The 22,700-nt window shown below is 36.3% G+C and overlaps 1 protein-coding gene across 2 annotated transcripts in view; it reads right to left on the reverse strand.

Moving 5' to 3' along the window:
• ARFGEF2 (ADP ribosylation factor guanine nucleotide exchange factor 2) overlaps positions 1-22,700 on the reverse strand; it is a 61,278-nt gene that overhangs the window by 3,977 nt on the left and 34,601 nt on the right. For both annotated transcript variants that reach the window (XM_013188587.3, XM_048072567.2), the window contains exons 5-38: positions 22,155-22,334; positions 21,472-21,691; positions 20,738-20,809; positions 20,298-20,446; positions 19,748-19,878; positions 18,978-19,212; positions 18,623-18,722; positions 18,256-18,395; positions 17,293-17,401; positions 16,596-16,797; positions 15,752-15,863; positions 14,957-15,162; positions 13,952-14,036; positions 13,684-13,855; positions 12,476-12,627; positions 12,161-12,289; positions 11,615-11,773; positions 10,317-10,464; positions 9,506-9,605; positions 8,428-8,468; positions 8,176-8,345; positions 7,361-7,512; positions 7,078-7,250; positions 5,617-5,777; positions 4,670-4,800; positions 4,451-4,580; positions 3,851-3,986; positions 2,905-3,043; positions 2,766-2,820; positions 2,412-2,526; positions 1,998-2,128; positions 1,397-1,565; positions 851-989; positions 312-429 (exon numbers count right to left, since the gene is read on the reverse strand). In XM_013188587.3, coding sequence (XP_013044041.3) covers positions 312-429; positions 851-989; positions 1,397-1,565; positions 1,998-2,128; positions 2,412-2,526; positions 2,766-2,820; positions 2,905-3,043; positions 3,851-3,986; positions 4,451-4,580; positions 4,670-4,800; positions 5,617-5,777; positions 7,078-7,250; positions 7,361-7,512; positions 8,176-8,345; positions 8,428-8,468; positions 9,506-9,605; positions 10,317-10,464; positions 11,615-11,773; positions 12,161-12,289; positions 12,476-12,627; positions 13,684-13,855; positions 13,952-14,036; positions 14,957-15,162; positions 15,752-15,863; positions 16,596-16,797; positions 17,293-17,401; positions 18,256-18,395; positions 18,623-18,722; positions 18,978-19,212; positions 19,748-19,878; positions 20,298-20,446; positions 20,738-20,809; positions 21,472-21,691; positions 22,155-22,193 — 4,620 coding nt within the window. In that variant the 5' untranslated portion in view covers positions 22,194-22,334. The remainder of the gene's footprint in view (positions 1-311; positions 430-850; positions 990-1,396; positions 1,566-1,997; positions 2,129-2,411; positions 2,527-2,765; positions 2,821-2,904; positions 3,044-3,850; positions 3,987-4,450; positions 4,581-4,669; positions 4,801-5,616; positions 5,778-7,077; positions 7,251-7,360; positions 7,513-8,175; positions 8,346-8,427; positions 8,469-9,505; positions 9,606-10,316; positions 10,465-11,614; positions 11,774-12,160; positions 12,290-12,475; positions 12,628-13,683; positions 13,856-13,951; positions 14,037-14,956; positions 15,163-15,751; positions 15,864-16,595; positions 16,798-17,292; positions 17,402-18,255; positions 18,396-18,622; positions 18,723-18,977; positions 19,213-19,747; positions 19,879-20,297; positions 20,447-20,737; positions 20,810-21,471; positions 21,692-22,154; positions 22,335-22,700) is intronic.

The following is a 22,700-nucleotide window of genomic DNA, read 5'->3' on the forward strand; positions in this document are numbered from 1 at the left end:
TATGCACCTATAATACAGCCTAAGCACATCCTTTACTGCACACTCATGGTGCTTTTGTGTGAAAGCTCTGCAGTAACTGTATCAAGGTTTCTATACAACCCAATTTCATGGATGAAGTCCAATTCTCACTATGTGGAATGCTTGCTAAAAGATGGAAGTGTAATGATTACTGTATTTCAAAGACAGTACACACTACATGCATCAGCAAAACAGCCATCTTGTGATATGTACAACAATAGAGACTGAATTCAATGAAAGCCAAGATGAAAACACCTGAATGCAAACAGAGATGGCATCCAGCCTGTTCTTACCTTTTCGTCATTGATTTTTAGTGTTTTTGTTAAAAGCAACAGCAGGAGATTGGTCCAAGCTTCTCTGTGGCTTTCCGAGTTCACGGTAATAAAATATGCCAGGGCTTCAGTGCATACACTAAAGAGATGTCACAGTTCAAACAGGCCATAAAGAAAACCCACAAGATGCATTTCTAACATGCACTGTTTGTCCTCTCATAGTGTATTTTGTTTTCATGTAAGATGAAACATACGTTCTGTTTAGATTATTTTATCACATTATACCTCTGAATCTTGTTCTGTACTCTGATGTGAAAAGTATTCCTTCACTACCACTTTTTTAAAAAGAAGTCAGTCAAGCAGGAAGGTGTTTCATTTATTTCAAATTAATTGTTTCCTTTTTGCTAGATTTGCTTTTAATAAAGAGCAGTCCTTTATATATCTTCGTATGCTTTGCATGCTCTGCTCAGCAACTTAAAAATGGAACATTTGTATCCAACGATACACCATGCATATTTCACTGAAAACAGAACACACCTGAACCAACTTAATATTCTTACCTAAGCAGTCGTCGTTGTATAGCATCCCAGGAATCTCGGTGGTTTTCATCCACATACATTCGAAAGAGTATTCTCAAGCAACAAGCCAAGCTGCTCGTCTCTTGTTTTAAGAGATTGGGTTTTGATTTACCCTTGAACCCTAGAAATCACACATAGGGAAAAGAGAACATTCACAGTTGTAGTTATCAGCCAAAATGTGAAGTTTATCAAGTACATCTCCATTAATGAACAGCAGCAGGTTATCTTTGTTTTTTTTTTTTGCAGAAAGTATTTCTTCCTCCTTTATGTTGACTGACACCTAATCTATTTTTATAAATATATTTAAATGCAGCAGTAACAACTATACAGTGCTGCTGCAATCAAAAAATAAGTAATTTAGAAGACAGAATTAACCTCAAGTCATCAGAAAAGAGACAAGGAATAAAACCATACGCTATCACATAAAATGTAGAGATTATTGCAGTAGCATACTTTTTGCACCTTGATAGGTACAAGCCCTAACAGAGCTCAGTATATTTTTTTAACCAAACTAAACAAAAGCCTCACCTGCTCGCCACAACACAGTTCGTTGTTCGTAATTTGAATTAAAGGATTTTGAAAATGAATGAGACTCTTGCAAACAATCTAGTAACTTGAAGAGGTGATGCGAAGACATGTATTTATACATTCCTTGGTCCTCTGTGTCGATGTGGATATCTGCATCCAACGCATCTCGCTAAACCAAAGAGATCAAGACAGAAAGAACAGTGTCAGTAATATGTGAAGCATCAAAGTCTCTTAAGATTATATAAGAAGAGCATACCATACACCACTAACTCGAAATTCCATTTTTAGGTACAAGTGAAGTATTAGTTCAATACACCACAGCAAAACGTTCTGTCAAAGCTGTGGGTTCTTTTGTTGGAATATTTCAAAGAGAAGTTACGGTATATCCTGGTTATTGATAAGAAAAACTAATAATCTGATTGTCAGACTGCCAGGGAACACTGGAGATGGTCAAAAATCACTGCATAAGAGTAATAACACATATTCAGGGCAGTACAGAGAGCTAGAAAAACAAAGACTACATACTGTATTTTGTAAACACTGTGAAACATTCAGTAATGTACTTTACTGCTCAACAGGTTATTTACGTGTCTGATGGTACCTGAGCTGCAGCCATGTGCTCAGCATCTTCCTTCTTGCTTGTTGCTGGATAGAACACTATATTATCAATTGTCTGTATCAATTCCAGCTGTACCACACACTTTATGAGGAGGCCAGCAAACAGTTTCTGGTCTAATGAAACAAAACAACAAAAGTTTCAGAAGCAACTTATGACAATCCACATATGATAAATTAGCAAAACATTATATTACCATTAGCGTTTTTATATTTAATGATGCTGTGAATTACCTTATAAAAATAAAATTTGCCTAAAAGGAATAAATGCAAGTTTTAAAGACAAATTAATTTTTTCAAGTTCACTATCAAGTACCCTAAAGCTTTCTCTAAAAGACTACAGAAGGAGACTTAGAGTGGCTATAAAAGTTGATGTAATCAACTTGCATGTTTTCCTTACTTGTATAAGGACCACCTTTCCAGCTTTCATCCGTTGGATTTGAAAATTGACTGTGTCCTCTTTCTGAAGCATTTTTATCCACACTGCTTAAAGATTGGCGATCTAGGTCCAAATCCTAGAATAAAATTTAGAGCAATTTTTACAACCCAAAGTGCTAACTACCAACCAGCTATTAGAATCTTAGATTCAAAAAATTCCCGTATTGACTCTTTTATCTTAATTGGCATCACTGTCGAATACAAGTTAATGTCAATTTCAGTATTTGTTGTCAACAAATACTACAATGCAATATTTCAAAAGCTAACTTAACACACAACCTTTCAGCTTCCTTTGTTGCACTGGATTAACTCTTACCAGATGTTTTTCGGCTGAATCTTCCTCCATTCCTACAGGCTTCCAAGTAAGCAAGCTTCATAACAGAGGGAGGGGAAAAAAATAAAGTAAATATTGTTGCTCTGAAATCAGGTATAACAACTATGCTCTATGAACTTACACATGAGGAATAGTAGTTTTGAAGATTTCTAGCATACAATTGCATGTCTGGCCCCAGACTTCCGGGCTGAATTTCTGTCCATTTAGTATCACCAGGTTTTCTAGGCAGTTTGTACCTGATCGAGCCAACTGCTCATTATCTGTGGAAGACATGTTCCATATTTATCAACTTTTACAATATCAGTGTAAAATTAAGCACTCTACTATTGCTCCATTAACTTTTTTTTTTCCAATGTTGTGAAAGGCGTGCTACTTCAGCTCAAAGCCTACTACATAAAACTACATTACAGTAAAATCAAGCTCAGGACTCTACAGAATAGAAAAACAGTGTTTGAAAATAGACTTCATGAGACTGAAATCCAAACAGGAAAGACAAAGGTCAAGAAAGAAGCAGAAAGGGAGCATACACTGGGATGAAGGAAGGAAAGCATGAATTTGAAAGTTATGATTTCCTCCAAGCTAGTCCCCCCCATTCCATACTAGTAATATGCAAGATTTCAGGCATAAGAGTCTGGGGGCCCAAATGAAAAAATATTTAGAAAGACATATCTACAAGCACTAGATGGTTGATAGAGAGAGAAAGAGGGGAAAAACAGTTAAAAAAATCAGAATGCATACATGCATATATATATATATATATATATATATATATATATATAAATGAGATATTTAATCCACACAGCCAAATGAAGAAAGGCTGTTGCCAAAAGATTAAAGAGCTGTACGAAAATCTTTTGCTTGGTCCCAGTAGCACCATAAACACATTAATAGAAAAGCTGCCTACCTGATTAAATAGAACAACCCTGGAATATTTAAGATACTGTACACATCTATTAAATCACACATTGCCCTAAAGGTAGTTTTTATTCTTCCAAAATTCAGCTTACTTCCCCCTTCTTAAGTAATAAGTATTTCAAAAATGTATTAATCAAAATTAAATAAGCTACCTTGTTTTACACACCAGTGTAACTGTGCAAGTATGTCAGGAAGAAGGATCTCATTTAAAGCTTCATAGAATTGCGTAAAGACATCACAGATTGCATAAAGTGCGTGGTTGCATGTAGTGGTCATCCATTCAGATTTCTGTGACAAAAAATTAGAAGCTTTTACTTGTGTGTGGTTTCTACTGTCATGATAGCACTTGGCTTATGACTGGCTATTCAAAAAAGGAGGTAGTCTATGACAAGAAGTGAATTTAGATAAAACTGGAAGAGCCCCCAATACCTACTACTGATGATATCTTTTCAGAAGCATTTACTTGGCCATACGATAACTATTCAGATGACTATGCAGTTTCACAGAGCGTGAATATTCTCCTTGAACATATTCAGTCAGGCAGAACAGACAGGTCACTGGATACTATGAGAAGTTTTCCACATGGAAGCTATCTGCATTTGTCATGTTATAGATACCATTACAAATGGAGTTTGGGGCAGCATGAGCTGGAAATATACTGACATGACCAATGATACAAGCTGCAGCCTGGATTGTTTGAGTTCTTAAGAAAAAAATACTCTAGAGTTTGCTTGCTTATTTGTTTGTTTTACCTCTGTTTGTTGTTCAGGGAGTTTCATATTATCAAAAATCCGAAACACAATTCTGAACAGATCTTGCCACCAGTGCTTTTCAAATGTATGGCCATAACTCTTCATTATTTCAAACATCACCGTTAAGCCTCTGTAAACAAACAAAGATGATGTTAAAATGTGTACCTGTGATCCCTTCACTAAATGAAGGCAAACCAAAAACCAGAAAAGCCTTATTACCTTGTTCGAACATCTAATTTGCAACGATTGATGATACAAGAAAGTTCAAATAAAATGGGGAACCATCCTCTGACCCATACTCTGTCCCCAGGAGCAACGTTCATGTCATCACTTGTGTATTCTCTTAATACCTTGGAGATGAGCAGGAAAAAAAGATTAAAGAAAATCTCGAAAGTCTTTAATTATAACAGATTTAGATACCATTCATGCCACACAGACAGAATTGAAAATTTAGCTTAGTTTCTACTCTAACACTCAACTCCTGTCAAATATAAATCTGAGGCATACCTATTTGTGAAGATAGCTGGAAAAAATATATAGAAAACAAATATTTCAAGCCAATCAGTTTTACTTAAATTCTGCTAGAGACTTTAAAAATTGCAGAGGTTTGTACTTCAGGAAGCAAGTTTAACAATGATAGGTAACAATTATACAAATTAGGCAATAAGAGAATCTTAATTCAGCTGTTGCACATAAACCCATTCTGCACTTTCCTGTCATATCAACTAGAGTACGCACATCTTGCAATGCTAACATAAAACTGTTATCTAACTCCAGGCTCTTTTCAACAATGTGATTATTATATTAATTATATTAAATAGTCACACAACAGACTGATGTACAAAACCATGTATGTTTATAACCAGTTTAACCAGCTATAATTAGGATTATGGAACCAAGATGTTTTGTTTTCCAGGTCCTAGCATAGAAGTAAAAGGACTACTACTATCAGTTATTTCCATTTTCACTTTTAGCATTTTAACGATTCCTAGTTTATTGGTTACAGAACACCAAAATTACTCCTATTTCTGAATACACTTTTAATACAAACTCTTCCTGCTAGAAGACTGAAGTTCAAGTCTGAAAGCTCTTTCTTAGTTGTAAGAATAATCTCAATTAAACAGTAGAGGACAGTGAAAGAAAACACAAGGATTAAAAAAAGATACCTGTGGTCTTTCTGAAACATATTTTGCACAATATCGGATAAGTCTAATTGCTTCCATGCTGGTGTCTGGGAATGCAACATTACAGGCAAACTCAGAAAGACATTTTACTGCATCTTGGAATGAATCAATTGCTGCTGGAAAGTGCTGTTGAAAAATATTTGCTGTCAAGAACAAACAAAAATCTTATTAAAACTTACTGGTATTAACATACAGATATGAACTGGCATTGATTTACTGAAGCCAGACATGGCATACCAGTACTGAACAGACAAACATAGAAGGAACAGATCTTCTGGATTAGGTAGTTCCATTTCTTTCCTTGTGCTCTTCCCCATCCTGTCCTCCTAGCCCCAGTACCACATGTTCTCAGGCTGGGCAATTTCTAATTTATATTCTAAGATTCTTTCATATTTTCTCATCTGGTTCAATTTCCTTTCACAGCGTACACCACCCAAAAATATTTTAAAATCTCTCTTAAAATATCTTAGAGAATAATAAGAGTAAAAATAAATAAATAAATAAATAATAGGAGTAAAGCTTAATGGTAGCTTCCCTGCTGTACATGAAGTTACATAAATTTACCTAAGCCACCCAAGCCTGAAGTTATTCAGATTCTGTATAAATAAAGGAAAAAGCATTTGATTTCATGCTTAATGGACAGACTGCATAGAAAACAAATTCACTGTATACAAGCTTTTGAACAAACTACAATTCCCAAGATCGACGTACTTCAAATTGGACTCAATCTTTGTAGGTACATTCCAACTGAACTATTCTAATTTTAGTTCAAGTTGGCTAAAGAAGTTTTGCTACTTTTTGCATTTATTAATGCTGTCCATCACTCTTCTCCTCCCATGCTTATTAAATATTCCAATATTTAATGGGAATAGGGCAGTTTCAGGACACTTAAGAAAGCTCCCATCAATACTGAAAGTCTACTTCAAGAATATTCAAGTCAGTTGTCTTCCTTTGAAAGTGGCAGCAGTGTGTTGTTCAAACACAGTTTTAGAGCAGGTAGCCTGTATGAAATAAACTCTACAAGTTATCACCTATCAGTGTCACAAGAATCGTGATCCCCACCATATGAAATTGAAACAGCATGGAAGTTTGTGAAATCTATTAATACAGTTTTCCTAATCCAAATTAATTTATTGCAACAGAGATGGGCAACATAGGAACTTACTGAATTTATTCATGATTTGAAGAGTTCTGTAGCAAGGAATTATTTTTTTCCTACCCACAGGAAAAAATTCCTATCCCATTCCTATCTATTTTTTTCCTGTCCATAAAAATCAGTAGACTTAACAGATAAGACCTAGCTGCAGAGTTTAAAGAGTTTACTTGCAAGACATTGTATTTATTTACTAGGGAATACAAAGCTGATATGCAGATGGGCCTTTTAAACCAGAGTCACAGCAGCTAAGCTAATTTGGGTACTTGCATCGGTTCGGAACTACTTACTAACTATATGTGCTGTAGTTTGAAAGGCCAGCTCCACAATATTCCCATCATGGTCTGATGCTGCTTGGTGAAAGACTGCAAAGATATTTTTCCAGCCTGAGCGAATATTGCCAGCTTGGGAGTTCACCATCTGAGCAATACAGCGTATTACCATGTCCCGAATAGTTGGAGATCTTAAAAAGATGGAAACCAACACTATGTCAACTACCATGTCCACTTACAAGACAATTCAACCCACACAAAGTAGAAATAAAGCAAGCTAACAAATACCAGTCCATCACACCTGTTTTTCTTCATAATATGCTCAAAAGGCCTTAAGAAGTCTTTCTGGAAACGGAAGTTGGCTAACTCTCCCTTCTCAAGAAACTTCATGGACAACTGCCTTAATGAGTCTACTGCAAAGATGGCAACATCTTCATTAGGGTTACATCCAACCTAGAAGAAATACAAGTTTTCAAGCACTTATATAAGTAATACATTAGCCAGTAATGTACCTATCATTCAAGTTTCATGGTCAGTCCACTGAGAATTTCAAGCACATTCTAGTTTTCAGATATTTAGAAAATAGGGAGCTGTCTCAGTCATTTGAGACATCTAAGCAGCTCCATGCATTTTGTATGCAACAATAGCATAAGAAAAAACAACTAGACACTCAAAAAACAAACCACAGAAAATCAGTTAGAAAAACACATGGTACAACTTCCTAAGAAAAATAACTTCGTTGTTTCAGGATTATCCGTACGTATCTTAGAGGAAAACTAACTTGGAATTTGATCAGGAGGATAAGACAGTGGCGTATATGAAGAAGTATAAACATCAAATCATATAATAAAGTGATTAAAGATCATTCTCAAACATTTTCATGCCTGTTTATACCCTTTAAATGTTGATGTCTTTTTCACTTTTTTTGCTAGAATCTGGTTGTCTAATTAAACATTGTTAGGACTACTCCAAATCAACTGCTGAGAAGTTTGCGCCTTTTATGTATTTTTTTTTTTACACCACAACCTACACCACTCAAGAACATTAGAAGAAAAAGATGATTAAACAAGTCCTGCCACATTCATACATGTTCTTTAACTTGATTTTTAAAAATACCTTGTTGAAGTGATCTCCAATCACTTGCCAAATCCTCGACCACTGCAACCTAATGCGATTCATGTTGTAATAGGATATCTCCACTATCTTCTGCAGACTGAACATGCGTGGATGGTGTGGGGAAGCCAGCTCATCCATAGAAACAGCACACAGCCATCTGACAAAGTCAACTGAACATTAAAACACTACTGTAAATTCAGGATGTTACACTGAAAAAATTCCTGTAACCCACCACACAGTCAGCATACATACCTATCGCGTTTCCATCCAGTCTAGTCGATCCTGTAAATATCCTGTGGAGGAAATAAATGTGTTGCAGATTTAGCTGCTCAAGAGTCAATCACACATCAGTGCTGTAGGCAATTGTCAGCATCTGTCCTGGAGGTACTTCACAACCCTCAACACCATAACCTCTGCAACTGTTTTAATCTTTGGTAGCAGCTCATGTTCCTTTCCTAAGTCTAAGCAGACTCTTCCCTGCTGCAAGTCACAGTCTGCTATGCTTCTTCCAGGAAGAAGCATTCCACAGCAGGAAACAGGTACAGGCTCATATTTTTGTTCAGTACAAGTAGCTCTGGAACTCTCATTTGGTTGATAACATGTTAAATAGCATTGAGGGAGTGAAGAGACATTAAGAGAACTTTGCTGCAAGACTCTGCTGGGCCAGCCACTCGCTTGTTCTTTACATGGTTCGAGAGTACTCTAAGTTGTGGCTGTCAAAACAGCCACAGAACTAGGGATCCTTATGACTATTGTCCCTTCCTCCCCTTCAGCTGTTCACAGTCTTGACAGAAGTTAAAATCACTGACTGTGATCCACATAAAACCACTGGTAAGTGTAGAATACTCCCAAATCTATGACGTAGTACATACACATCATGTTACAATAAATACTACAAGCTTGAATATGTGATTAATTCTGCTTCCAACATACAGCTTATGATAGAAGCATCTCTTTATCCAACATTTTAGAGACGGATGAACAAGATAATGTTTTGGACAAGAATACAGTTATTAATGAATGAAAAGCTGCAGAAGAGCAACTAAAGAAATGCTGAAACACTGAGGTTCACAAGACCAAAGAAAACTGCATGATTTAATAGAATTAGGACATATCTTCATTTCAGATACCAGTCCACTTTAGGCTAAATCTGGCAGGGGAAATCCACATACACAGGATGCACGCAACACAAATTACACAGTATCAGCCTCTTTCTCAGACCAGAAATAGGCTTCAAGAACAAAGGTCCCTGATAGTCTGCAAATAACATGAGGATGGTCAGTAACTTCAAGCCACGTTTTCCCCAGAACAAGTATTGTATTCTAAGTACCTGTCTACTGCTACCACTACACTCTGTGAACTGGTCTCTCCCACTGACTCTTGAATGCTTGCCATATGCCGTTTATCAGCTCCACTTCCAACAAGGTTACCTGCAATAACAGCCAATAGATATCAGTACTTAGCATTATGAAATCATGACCTTATAGTAACCTTAACTTTATACAAGTAAACAAAGATAAGCAACTACTGCATCCAATTACCTTGTGAATTTACATGGAGTACACAGTGCCTTTGCCTGATCTGCGTCAGATTATGACAAAATTCAAAAGCAGTAAGAGGCACTTTTTTTTTTTTATGAGGGCATTGTGTCTTGGCCATCATGTTAATTAAGATGAAATGCTGTTAATAAGATTGGAACTGATAAAACAGCAAGCCCAAAATGCAGAGATAAGGAATTTCTTTGGAGAAAACAATTATCAGTCATTGTAATGTTCCTAAAGATAAACAATTTATGTTTTTACTTCTAAACAGAGCATGAAAAGGAAGAACAGATAACACTGGTATGAAAACAATGACTTCGTTTGTATATCAAAACAGCTTTGACAACATCACATTCCAACAACTAAATCTTGAGTTTTGTTAAATAGCTTAACACAACTGAAGTAATTAAAATAGGAATGTATTTGGTAATTATTAAAACATCTTTAAGTATAAATTGTTTTTTGTTTAAGTTCCATTAATCCTAATACAGTTTCCACTGGAAGCAAGTAAAAACATTTTTGTATCTTATAACATTGAACTTTCTCAGCCATCATACTTCACTTATGCATCTTCATGAAGTCCATGATTAATCATCTTACCTAATCCCAGGCCCATAAACTCTTCCCCTCCAGACGCATAGCCTTTAATGCTTCCTTCCCTTTCACGCCCAGCACCAGATAAATACCGAGTTTTCACTCCAGTTCCTATAAGTTGTGCTAGTTCCAGCTGGCTAATACATTTCAAGATCTGAAAACAAAGATATTTAAACACTGTTTCTGAATATCATACATTTATTCCTAACACTCTCCAGATTATCTAACCTCTAAAACAACTTGGACAACTATAACAGTTCTGATGTAACTGAAACAACATTACTAATACAACTGGAAATAAAGTTGCATTGAATGATTCATTCCCTACCACCAGCTGCCATGAATCATTCCCATACTAGAGGAACAAATAAACAGTACTAAGAAATCTAACTTGGATCTCTAACTATCAGAAGAGACCATTTTATTACTTCTACAGCACCAACTTTCAAAACTATGAACAGCTTCACCATTCCAGAGATGAAAAGATTGCATCATTCCAGCTGCCACTGTGCCATGATGTTCAGTGCACATAGTGAAAAATGCCACTGCTGTGCCTTGCTATAGGCACAGAAGGGACCTTCTCTTCTTTCCTTACACCCCCACTGAAACATCCCTTTTACTGGCACAAGCATTTGTAGGGGTGTACTTTAAACCACGTCCAAGTGACTTGTCAGCTAGAGTCCCTTTTGGCTCCTATCACCATGCAGCCAAAGACTAGTGCCAGAGAAATTAACGCAGCAGGAATGACCCTTTCAGCAGCATCACAGATTTGTATCTGATTGAAGAGTTTCTGGAAAACATGCTTTATGAAAATATACATGATCCTGATAGATTATCCTTGTCTGTCCCGCACTAAATTATTCTGGCCACGATTCTTCACTCTGTTGTGGTGTAGAAGTACCCAACCACTGCACAGAGAAGTCTGGAGCTGTGAGCTGGAGTGTTTTTGTTTATATGAATAAGAAGGTAATAGTTTCTGTGCAAGATTCCCTGAAGTCAAATGCAGTTTCAGTATGGTTTTAATTCCATATCAAATGTACCTATCAACATTATAATACTGGTTACACAGTGTGTAGAGAGCCTACCAAAAAAAATTAGCGTCCTCCCCTCTCCCGCCTTTTTTTTTTTTTTTAAATAAACAAAATAACGCACTTGCATTGATATTTCAAGCAGAGTTCTGATACATCCTGGGAGGTAGATGCAGTTACTAAAGACTGAAAGTAGTGAGCAAATCAAAACAGCAAAATCCTGCAAGTTTTCAAAGGACAATGCAGTTGCACTACTTAAGCTATTCAAATTTTTACCTCATGCCAAGAGTTCCCGAGATAGTTGCCATCTGTGTGAGCGACTGTAATAAGTGTCTTAATTGTATCTATGTTCTTCTGTTTCATTTCTGTAATACTGGAACTGGCGGTCAACAAGGAAAACCGAGCAAGGGCCTGTACATAAGCATCTCGTTCAAGCTATGAGACAGAGAAACAAGTCATTGTAATCAAGTCTCTGAAGAGCTACAGAAGGATACTTCTCCAGCATGCCTATGCAATTTTCTTCTACGTAGTCAGTGACTATATTAGAACACTTTTCAGCACAATGAAAACAGTAAGCAAGCTGGCAAATGCTCTTAACAGGACTTGGCAATAAAAGGCAAGCAGAATTTGAGAAAAGCTTTAACATTTAAAGATCTTCAACTAAAAAGAGATGGCACTGTTTTATTTGACCATTTCAACAACGTATGTAAGCTTTGTTTTCTCTTTGCAAGTTATTTGCAATTCCCCATTCCATTCCTCCATCTCCCTCCCAGAATCTACACTGCCTACATTAGCAATCCCCATGCTCAGTATCACACAAACCTGCATTCCGAAGATACAGGCTATTCGAATTGCACATCGTATTCCTTCCAAACAAAGGGATGCAACTTCTGTGTCATCACAGTTCTGCAAACCAACACTGTAAGCTGCCAACAATGGTGTCCATACAAGCTAAAGAAAGGAAGAAACAAAGTTCAGGAATTTGCTAAGATTTTAGCCCAAAACACTGCACAACATGGACCAAATATATCCAAAATAAAACCCTTGTGTTACATTCTCTCAAAGTCATTTCCCCACTTTTTTTCAATGCTTGAAACTCTTAGCAATGAAAACACTTGGTTAATTTCACACACTCACTTTGAACATGGGCCTGACATGGTCCAGATGAGTGGCACTAGTAAAAGGAGCCTTTGCATGGCTTACTGCCTCCATGAGAGCTTTAGCAGTTTTAGCCATTTGTTCCATCTCCAAGTTGTACAACAGCCTCCGCTGCTTCTCATTAGCTACACCTAAGGGAAACACCACACAGATGCATTGGTTTGTTTTCGTAACAGCACAATCCACATCTTCTTATTGGGTATCACAAAAGTTATATGAAGGTGTTCCAAACAGAATCCAAATGTGTCTTCCACAAGTGTTAGAATTCAGGAAGCTGTCACAGGTCACAAGCAAGGTGCTCTACTACTAAAAACCACACGCCAACTTAAGACTTTATTCTACACAATGCAATTAATTCAGCAATTTATTATATGCCATGTGTTGTGACCTAATCATTGGAAATCAGAGAGGCATACTCTATCAAGTCAAGTCACTCCGCTTATAAAAATGGATGGAAAATGCTTCATTGCTTAGGCTGACATGCTCAGTACAAAACCGGCTATCACCAATTTGAAGAACAAATTACTAACTGTGTTTCTTTACCCTTACACTAAAGATTGCGACTTCACTTTTTAAGAAGATAAATTCTATTCCTGTTCTGATCTAGGAAACTTGCAAGTGGCACAAAAACACCAGAAAAGCGCTATGCTGAAGATTCAGAATTCGCTAAATAGAATTAAATGAATAGCCACTATCCTGAGGAAGCAGAGTACAACCAGAGATAATGGTTTCTACAAATACACTACATGCATAAGTCTCTTTCAAACATTATCATAATGTGACATAACGAGACTGTAACATTTATCAGCCTTTGAACTATGCCATGCTACTGATAAGGAAACAAAAGCATACCTGCTGTCTAACATTTTGCTAATTAGCAAAGCAAGCGCTACCACCTTATTTTACCACTTCCCTCACACTTCCATTAAAAAAAACATTACAGTTTCTAGTGCCTCTCTGCAATGGTGCTGGATGCACTCACACAGTTATGTTTCCATCATGGAAGAAGCTGCATTAATCAATAACTGAGACAGTTTCATTCCAGATATGGATATTAGCATTCTAAATTTAATTTATTTATTGCACAAAGTTTTTTCAAAAGGGATCTGAACTGCACTATGCCATCCTGAAAGTTAATGCAATAGTTCAGAATACTGTGGTCATTCCAGTTTCTAGTTCCTTCTTACTTGGTTTACTACTCTTGGTTGTAATTGCGTATTCTTTTGTCTCTTTCATAGCAATTTTCTTTCCTTCTATTTCTTCATAGATCGTGGATAAATACTCTACTGGAAGGTCTTTACTGTCATTGATTCCTCGATTCATTTTAATATATTGTTCCTTTGTCATTTTATTCTTTACCTGTAAAAAAAGAATCAAGGTATCAGACTTTGCATGCCAAGTTCCAAGGAAGTCTGAACTTTTACAAGTCTGTTTTTGTTTGTTTTTGATTTCTACCTGTGGACTGTGCAAGTCTGTAGTCAGCATTATAATAGAGTATGCCAAAACATAAGCAGTGTCAGCACTAGCAAAAAGTGTTTGCCTATGAGAGGAAAGAGGGAAAAACAAATCAGGTTATTAATAGGCTTAATTCCTCTATCCATTAGCTCTATTTCAACATGCAAGAAAAATACCCAGAAGCAATATGTATTTAAATAGATCATAGACTCAAGTTAGTCTTCAGAAACGCATGAAGCCCCAAATTTTTTTTTGTTTTTATTTGTACCTTAAAACCTAAAAGCAACATCTTTGCAAAGCTGGATACAAATGATGACTAGGGGATTTTCAAAGGCACTCCCAAAAGATTATATTTTATCCTTCTTTGGTTCACCATATAAAAGCTGAGCAACAGCCTATTTTTCACTCCCAGGGATTCATCAAGAATTATACAAAACCAGACCCTGTGATACACCAACAGGACTACAGAATGGGAATCAATTAACCATGAACACCTAGCAAAACATCAGTGCTAGTTTGTTTATTGCATTAGAAACAAAAACACTGTCTCCTTGATGTCAACTAACATACATGCATCTTTGTTCAGCATGTAATTGCAAGCAAAAAACATATGTAATATCTTATCAGTTATTTAAGCCATGTATTTTTAGTTTAGCAGTTACTATTGCTCATTGCTGTTGTTTACTCTTGACTAACCCACATTTATCAAAAACCAGAATAGCTAACACACAGACAATTTAACATACTTAGGGCTTCCCTCTTCCAGTAATTCCTTCTAGGAAGTGTTTGGAAAATAATGAAATGCTGCCATCCATACGCTTTCTATATGTTTTACCTAGCTGATGAAGATGTCCTGCAGCAATATAAGTAACAAGAACTGCTCTCCCACACAGACCTGTAGAAATACCCGACCCGGTAAGAGTGGGAGTTATACCTTATGGCTAAGGGCCATGAACAAAACAGCCATTTTTCAGGTACTTATCCAATACAAAGGTTTTGATTTACCGTTGGTTGCACTCAATATATCTAGCAGCAAACTTCTCCATTAATCTATCAATCTTCTGGGCTTCACCTGGCAGCCGGAAGCCTTCCAGAAATATACGTAGAGCAGAGACAAAGTCTTTCCCACAGAAATCAAGCTGGTCTACATAGGCATACATCACTTCCTTGTTAAACTTGTTGCTTTCCCCAAGAAATTCCCCTACTTGAGTCTAAAAAACACAAGAGACAGTTATTACTGTGTAATCCAACTGCCAGCTTCGCAATAAAGTTCAGAGTACAAGAGTTGCACACCAGTGAGTTTTGTAAGACTTCACTAAGCAGGCAGAGCAACCGTTACAAGGATGCCAAGAAACCAGTCTCAGTAGAAAATGGATTTAGCTTGCATATTCTTGCTTCCCTCATTCCCCATGGTGAATTCTGCATTACTGGAGGGCCAAGGAAAGGTGAATTGCACCCAATTTCACATGCAGTGGAGAATGCTTTGCCACTGCGGCACATGATATTCCTTTGCTAGCAAGATATTGCTAATGTAGATATATATATAAAGCCATGTGTTCCTGTTTATGGGGACCCCTTCAGCACTTTATAGTAAACACAATTACTTTACTAAAAAGCCTGGGACAGCAAGTAAAGAGAAAGCAGCATTGGAATTAAGTATATTCATTAGAGCCCTTAGTTTCTAGTTATCTTTTAATTAAATATGAACTCTGAGTGCATACACAAATATCAGACGATGACAGGGGCAAGAGTATTCTTGTTAAAACATTATGAATTATCTTATGTTGCCCATAGTCTTACAGAACAGAGACGTTCTTCTTGGTGCAGAAACTGTGCAATGTCCTCTGCTGTAGTACCAAGCATTCCCTGCTCCTGCAGATATTGTATTCCTCTCTTTGGTTTTTTGTTAAACCTATTCACAAAAACAGGGAGAAAGGTGATAGATATAATTGAAAACATCCCCGCCAATAATGTTTTAGTTTTAAAGAGCTGTTATAAACCAAACACTGACTTGCAGTTTTGTCTTTTTCAAAGTTAGGAAAAGGACAAAGAACATGCAATAAATACAAGAGCTGTATCACGCAACAGGCTATATCTCATAAGGTACATTCAGTTGCTAATAAGGTTATAAGTTACTGCTACCATTAAAAACTGACTATTTGAAATACCTGAAATTGGAGAATTTCCATGAAACATTAAAAATGTCGCTGTTCGTAACATTTATAGGCAAAGATCTCCAAATAAATGAAACAGAAATAAACTATTGCTGAAAAAATCATTTAATTACAACTGTTTCAATAATAGACAACAAATGGTTTAAGAGCTAGAAGACAACTTTAAGCCTGTCCGCTCAGATCAGTTTCTATCTAGGTGTATACATACACACTTTCCTCTCTTGTGTGGCTGAACCAGCACAAAGGAAAGCTATGAAACCACACCCCACTCCACCCAAGATTTCACTGGATTCCTTTTTAACCATGACAGCCTCCAGTGTTAGTTTTGACAGCAGTAGGCAAGAGCCTTCCAGATTAAAATCAACTTGTGTCCCTGCACGTGTGACTGTCTAAGACCAGAAGAAACAATATGGTTGTATGTATCATTTCTTTACTAGCAAGTTTTTATTTTCTTCTCATACTGAACTTACAGCTCTATCCCATGTTCAATTATTTCCTTTTGTTGTTTGATGACTTCAAATTGCTCAGGGTCATCTGGGACAGAGGTCTGGGTACCAACACTTCCAACTCCTGATGACACCGTGGAGTCCAAGGAACTGACACTACTCCGTCTCCCTCCACTCTCAAGGCATTTCCCTTCAGCCATTTCCTGTTCAGATGGTTTGTACGAACCTATTTATAAACACGGAGAGACTTAAGTCATCCTGTTCAGCAAAAAAAACATTTAGTCAGAAAAACTTCTACTAGATGTTTATGAGCCAAAATTCTTATTTGAGTAGGTTTACTTTTTGACAGTCTACACTACATGAATAAGCTATATGGATGCAATTCTAAAACAGTTCAGCAAAAGGAAAAAGAGCATTAGCTCTGGATGGAGAAAACTTGCACTTCAACCTCGCAACTGTAAGATTTGTCACATTTCTTGCTCTACATAAATCAGCTTTTCTAGTGTTGACAATGGCCTGGCTAATAGTCTTAAAACAGAATCTGGTTATTTGAGCCAGACGTTCAAAGAATCAGTTACTGCAACATCACTAATAACCATCTGTAAAAATATTTTACTTTTATAAACAATTTGTCACGCAAAAACATAGCATCTACACTGCTGAATGACTTTCAAACCATAAGGAAACACAGGGACAAACTTACTTAAACAAACCATCTTACCCAAGCTAGCCTGATGATTGGGGTTCACATAAAGGTCTTTGCTCCATTCTACCATACACTTTAAAATAGAAACCAAACATTCAAGTCCTTTTTTCCTCAGGCTTAGTTCCTAAAAATATCCAACAACAACAAAAAACAAAAAGCAATACACATTATATATACACAATATATTATAGTTTTAGGATGCATTACATCACACCATTCACATCTTAATAAGTTTATCAGTTAGCGGAAGACCTATTGATTACAGAAAGTAAATTTCTGTCCCTTGACTATTTAGGCTGGATACATCCAGGTCAAAAACAACCATAACCAGACTGACGCCACATTCCTGCTGCTTCTGCAGATGGTCTACTGCCAACTAGTAAGTACAACCAGAGGATGATATACACCAATTCTATATGCAGCTCTGTTGTTGTATGAATCATTAAGAACATACAGCAAGTATATAGCATCAGATCTCTCCACAAACAAGACAAGTGTCTCACTACCTTAGCTGTTCAGTGAACAGTCTTATTCAAACACTGAAGCAAAAGTCTCTTGGTATTGCTTCCACTTTCTGGTTAAATGAACGCAGAAAAAAAAATAATCCAGCAAGTACTGATGCAATTCTAATCAAAGGAATGAGGTGCACTCAAGATGAAGGTACTGCTGAGGCATAAATCTCAGGAGAAAAGTCATTGGGTAAAACAGAAGGTGGCTCATTTGATTCTCTCTCCCTTGGCAGGCCAACAAAAGAGCCCAGAACAAGTTCAGTATCACAATGAAAACACACACAGTCAATCCAAGTAAATCCATCATATTGCTTCATCATCCAGTTGTAACTTATCTAACGCAGCTAACTAATAAGTAACATCAGTAGATTATGAACCATGCAAACCACTGGAAGTATCAATAATGTAGAGATATCATCATTTACAGAAAACAAAATCTGTACCTTGTCTTCAGAAGTGTTATTCTTACCTGCAAAGGTGTCATTCCCAATTCATGCCCACTTCGTCCCTGTGCGATTTTGGACAAATCATTTACAAGGCGTTCAAATATATTAGCAGCGTTTAAATCACAGTCATAGTTAACATAAATATCCACTACACACTGGGCATCTAGAAAATAGATGAAAGTGCAAGAATTAGAGTTCAGCATAACAGCGTTTTTAAAAGGAAACACAGTTTGAGCAGGCAGCGAGGGTTAACACAGACATTTAACCCAAGCACTATGGGATCAAATTAATTTTTTCACAAAATTTCTTAAACATTATATGTAGCATTTGTCTTCAAAATAATTTTCCTCTGCTGCCAGAGGAAGTATCTGCTTTTCACAATAGAAATACCTGCACAAATTCTAGTTAAAGTCTGAATCACCATCCATTTGTGTTCAAATGAGCTTGAGGAAGTCTCTAGAATATTCAAGAAGATCTCTTTGAAGAACACCTGCAAAATAAATGCAGTAAAGGACTTGATCTGAAACTTTTTGGAACTATATCAAGTGTGCAAATTCATTTCTACTCAGTAATTTCTCTTGAAAAGCGTTCTCTTGCATACTAGAATTCAAATTTAGCAGTAATTTATCAGTTTACTAAGCCAACAAAACTAAAACATTTACTCCTAAGATCCAACTGGATTTTTATCATGGCAGTATCCTTATTTAAGAACTAGAGCATCATTAAAATGATAAAAGTTTCTCACCTCGATCTGCATTTTTAAATGGGTCTTAAAATTTGAGAGAAGCGTGAGAAAGATGGCAAGAGAGAGCTCAAATACATCAGGAACAGATGAGACTCCATTCTTAGATAACGCTACACAAAGGTATTGCTTTATTGCATTGATGAACATTTCATGTGTCCTGAAAACTGGACCAGCATTCTGCAGTACTGAGAGAAGAAGCTGAAGAGACACTATCTTAGAACGCAATTCATGGGATCTAGAAAAAATTCAACATTAAAGAGTTATTGTATCTCTGAATAAATACTTGTGTACTTCTTCCACATCAAGAAAAAAACACTGCTATTTCAAGCCATTTCAAGAGGGGGAAAAAAAACCATCCTGCAAGTGATGCTGGACAACAGCTACGATCTTCATTTAGAAATTTGCCAGGAATATTAACAACTTGGACTTGGATAGTAGATACTTGCAATTCAATCCTACTAAAAAGGATTCCTGCCCTAACACCACTGCCCTCAAAAAAATGAAACCCTTCACAAACACTATAGTTAAGGCCACTTCAACTGATATGGTTAATAAACCTATAACACACACACAAAAAATAATCCCTCAAGTATTACATTTCTAGTAGCATGAAGGAAGTTTCAATCTTAGATTCATCAAGCTAACTGAAACAAGGGCCTGACAGGTGAATTCTGAATACCTGCTTTAGTATACAGCAACTACTTCACTGCACTCCCTCTGTCTCCAAAAGCTATCTAGAGAGGAGAATGTAATGAATACAATCTCATTACTTGGGATCTGGTGGTCCATCACCAAGTGGTTTCATGGAGAGCTTGCACAGCGACCTGAAGACAAGGAAGGCATCCTTTTGTAGAACATGGGAAAATTTGGCAGCAGCTTGATGTCCAGATACATCTGTTTCCTAAAGAGCAAGAAATAAAACATTAGATCCTCAATGAAACAAATGAACAAAGCAATTGGGAAGATTCTACAGCTCTTCTGAGAAATAGCTACTGATTAAAAAAAAGATACATTTGTGAAGGCATAAATGAAACCCTAAATGGGAATACAAGTGATCTGATCTTTTTTTTTTTTTAAACACATGTTGACTGCCTTTCCCTCTTTCCTCCACTATTAAAATACAATTAACAATAAATTTTAGAACAGTTATTTTCAACATCTACCTAAGCTGGAGTTGCTGCTTCCCCTTTTAAACCAAAGAAGGACACACACATTAAAGCTTCTGTTCCTTCCCTCCCCCAAATTCCACTGTATTAGTTGGTGTGAAAAAAAATATTTCTCATTTCTATCCATACACAGGCATCCGGTGAAGTTATTTACCAGGTTATCAGTGGAGGAAACAGATTGTCCATCATCTGGAATCCCGTTTGTTTGTACATTTTCGTTACTAGAGACAGAAAGAGCAGTATCTGCAGTTTCTACCGCAGGTAGAGCCTTAACCATTTCTGTTACCTGTTTCTCTTCAGCCGCTAAAGGAGAAAAAGAAAAATACAATTGAAATCACCCACTGAGCTTGTCCCACGACATTTGTGAAGCTCTACAATTGACTGAGACAGAAGGAGCACTAATAAACTAGAAGAATTTTTCAGTTATGAGCAAAAAAGGAATCCTGTAAGACAACGAAAGACTGTTCTTACTGCTTTAGTAGGTGTTCTTTACAAGATACTTACTAGTAATAATAAAAAAGTATGCTTTTATAATGAGGAATAAAATATTTTGCAATATGCATGCATCTATTTTACTTCAGAAGATTTCACTACCTTTCACAGCTGACTCGACTACATCTTCCAAGATGCCTTTAACCATTTCCTTTCCTCCATCAGTTGTTTCATCTGATAAAACAGAGATAATTTTTGAATTTTGTACTTTTGTTTAGGAAGAAGATAAAGAAGAAAGGGGACAGAGGCAGAAGGGTTAAAAGTTGTAGATTTTCTTCACTACCTCTCATTTAAAACCATTTCCAAGAGGCCACATAAAAATACTCACTTATTTTATTTCCTTAATTTAAATCAAAGCACTGATATTTTTAATGCAGCAGTTTTGTCATTTGTATTTATCAATTCTCAGGAATTTTTTATTCTTTCATATACTTTCCTAAACTGGATACAGTATAAGGATATGATAACGTCTTCATAATATACATTATTTTTTACCATGACACTTCAATTATCTCAAAGTAATTCTGTCACCTTAGGTGTACCACGATTATCCTCTCTCCTTTCCTTCGCTTTTATCTAACTAATCAAGTCAAATTCCAGTATAATTCTATATACATAAACTATATATAGTTTTACTAGAATTCTAGGGCAAACATAGACCTTTTCTTCAATGATTATAATGTTGTAGATAATATGTAATGATGGCCTGTATACTCTCAATAGCTACCAAGAAGATGCAAATATGATTTCAGCCAATAACCCCAATCATTTCTCCCAAAAATAACGTAAGAGAACAATTTCCAACAGAAACGTAACCAAAAGCAGTACTTGTTCACCTGATGCTGAAGGAATCAGATCCTGCCCTGACTTCAAGTTTCCATATTCTGTTCTCTCAGGCTCACCGTTAGTTAATTCTACACTTAGAGGAGCAGCACATTTGCCTTCCTGATGGTTGCGCTTTAACTGACCAATCTTTGGAGACCTGGTCACCACTTGAGTTGCAGGAGACTGGGATTTTTGCTGATTTGTTTTTTCTATTTCTCTGGATTCTTGTACCTTAAGAAAGCATTACGATAAAGTTAACGTAAGGCAGAAAACATGATAAGGAAAAATAAATGCCTATGTTAGCCAATATTCCTGTGAGAATTCATGTGCTAATGAGGAAAAAAAACAACAATGAAGATACCATCACTCGGCCGCTCCAGTCAGAAACACTTGCTTTAGCTTAGCCACTCTGGTATCTAGTTCATTTTAAAAGCAATTCATCATTTGTTTGTAGAAAGCTGTTCAGCAAAAACTACAATGTGAAACGTTGTTATCAGCAGTAAGTTTCATGTGTTATTTTTAACCAATTGGTTGAATTCCTTAACTTCGATATGCTTCACTGCAGGATTTAACAGTTGTTTTAAATTTCAAATCAATAGATATCTAACTACAATGACAGACCTATACAAAAAAAAAATTCTATTCATTTGTCAAGCCTAGATGTTTGATAGAAGCAAAAGTAATAGGTACATACAGATTGATTTTCCATCCGTGTAAAAATGACATTTAGCATCTGTGTAAGTGTAGCTTTGGCAGTCGTCTGATTAATAAGATTTTTACTGGCCAGATAGATGTTGTAACAGGTTCTAACTGTTTGAAGAACTGTTCCTTCGTGAATTTCTATATACGGAGATGTTACTGCAGTGAGGAGAGCCTGAAAAATTCCATAAAACAACAGAACTGAGGCAATATACTTCATGCAGGTCTTCCATAAAAATCTGTGGTTTTGTTACGAAACATAGATCTTTTTATAAGACTTCCTTATAAAGAAATACAAGTTTTCTGAAACCACATTTCAAGTAAAAGAAAATTTAACAGAACTTAGATATATCTTTGTTCTCTCCTAACCTGTTAAAGTGTTTTTATCAGAATTAGTTTTCCAGTGAGAAATTCCTCCTCTAACCTAAACAGTTACTATTATGGTTTATAGCTTCATTTCTGTAAAAGGGACAGTTGGCCTAAAATGTTATCAAATTAGGTTATTAAAAAGTTCACCAATTTCTAATCTCAGCTACATCAG

The sequence above is a fragment of the Anser cygnoides genome, chromosome 16 (assembly GCF_040182565.1).
Source record: "Anser cygnoides isolate HZ-2024a breed goose chromosome 16, Taihu_goose_T2T_genome, whole genome shotgun sequence".
Classification (NCBI taxonomy): domain Eukaryota; kingdom Metazoa; phylum Chordata; class Aves; order Anseriformes; family Anatidae; genus Anser; species Anser cygnoides.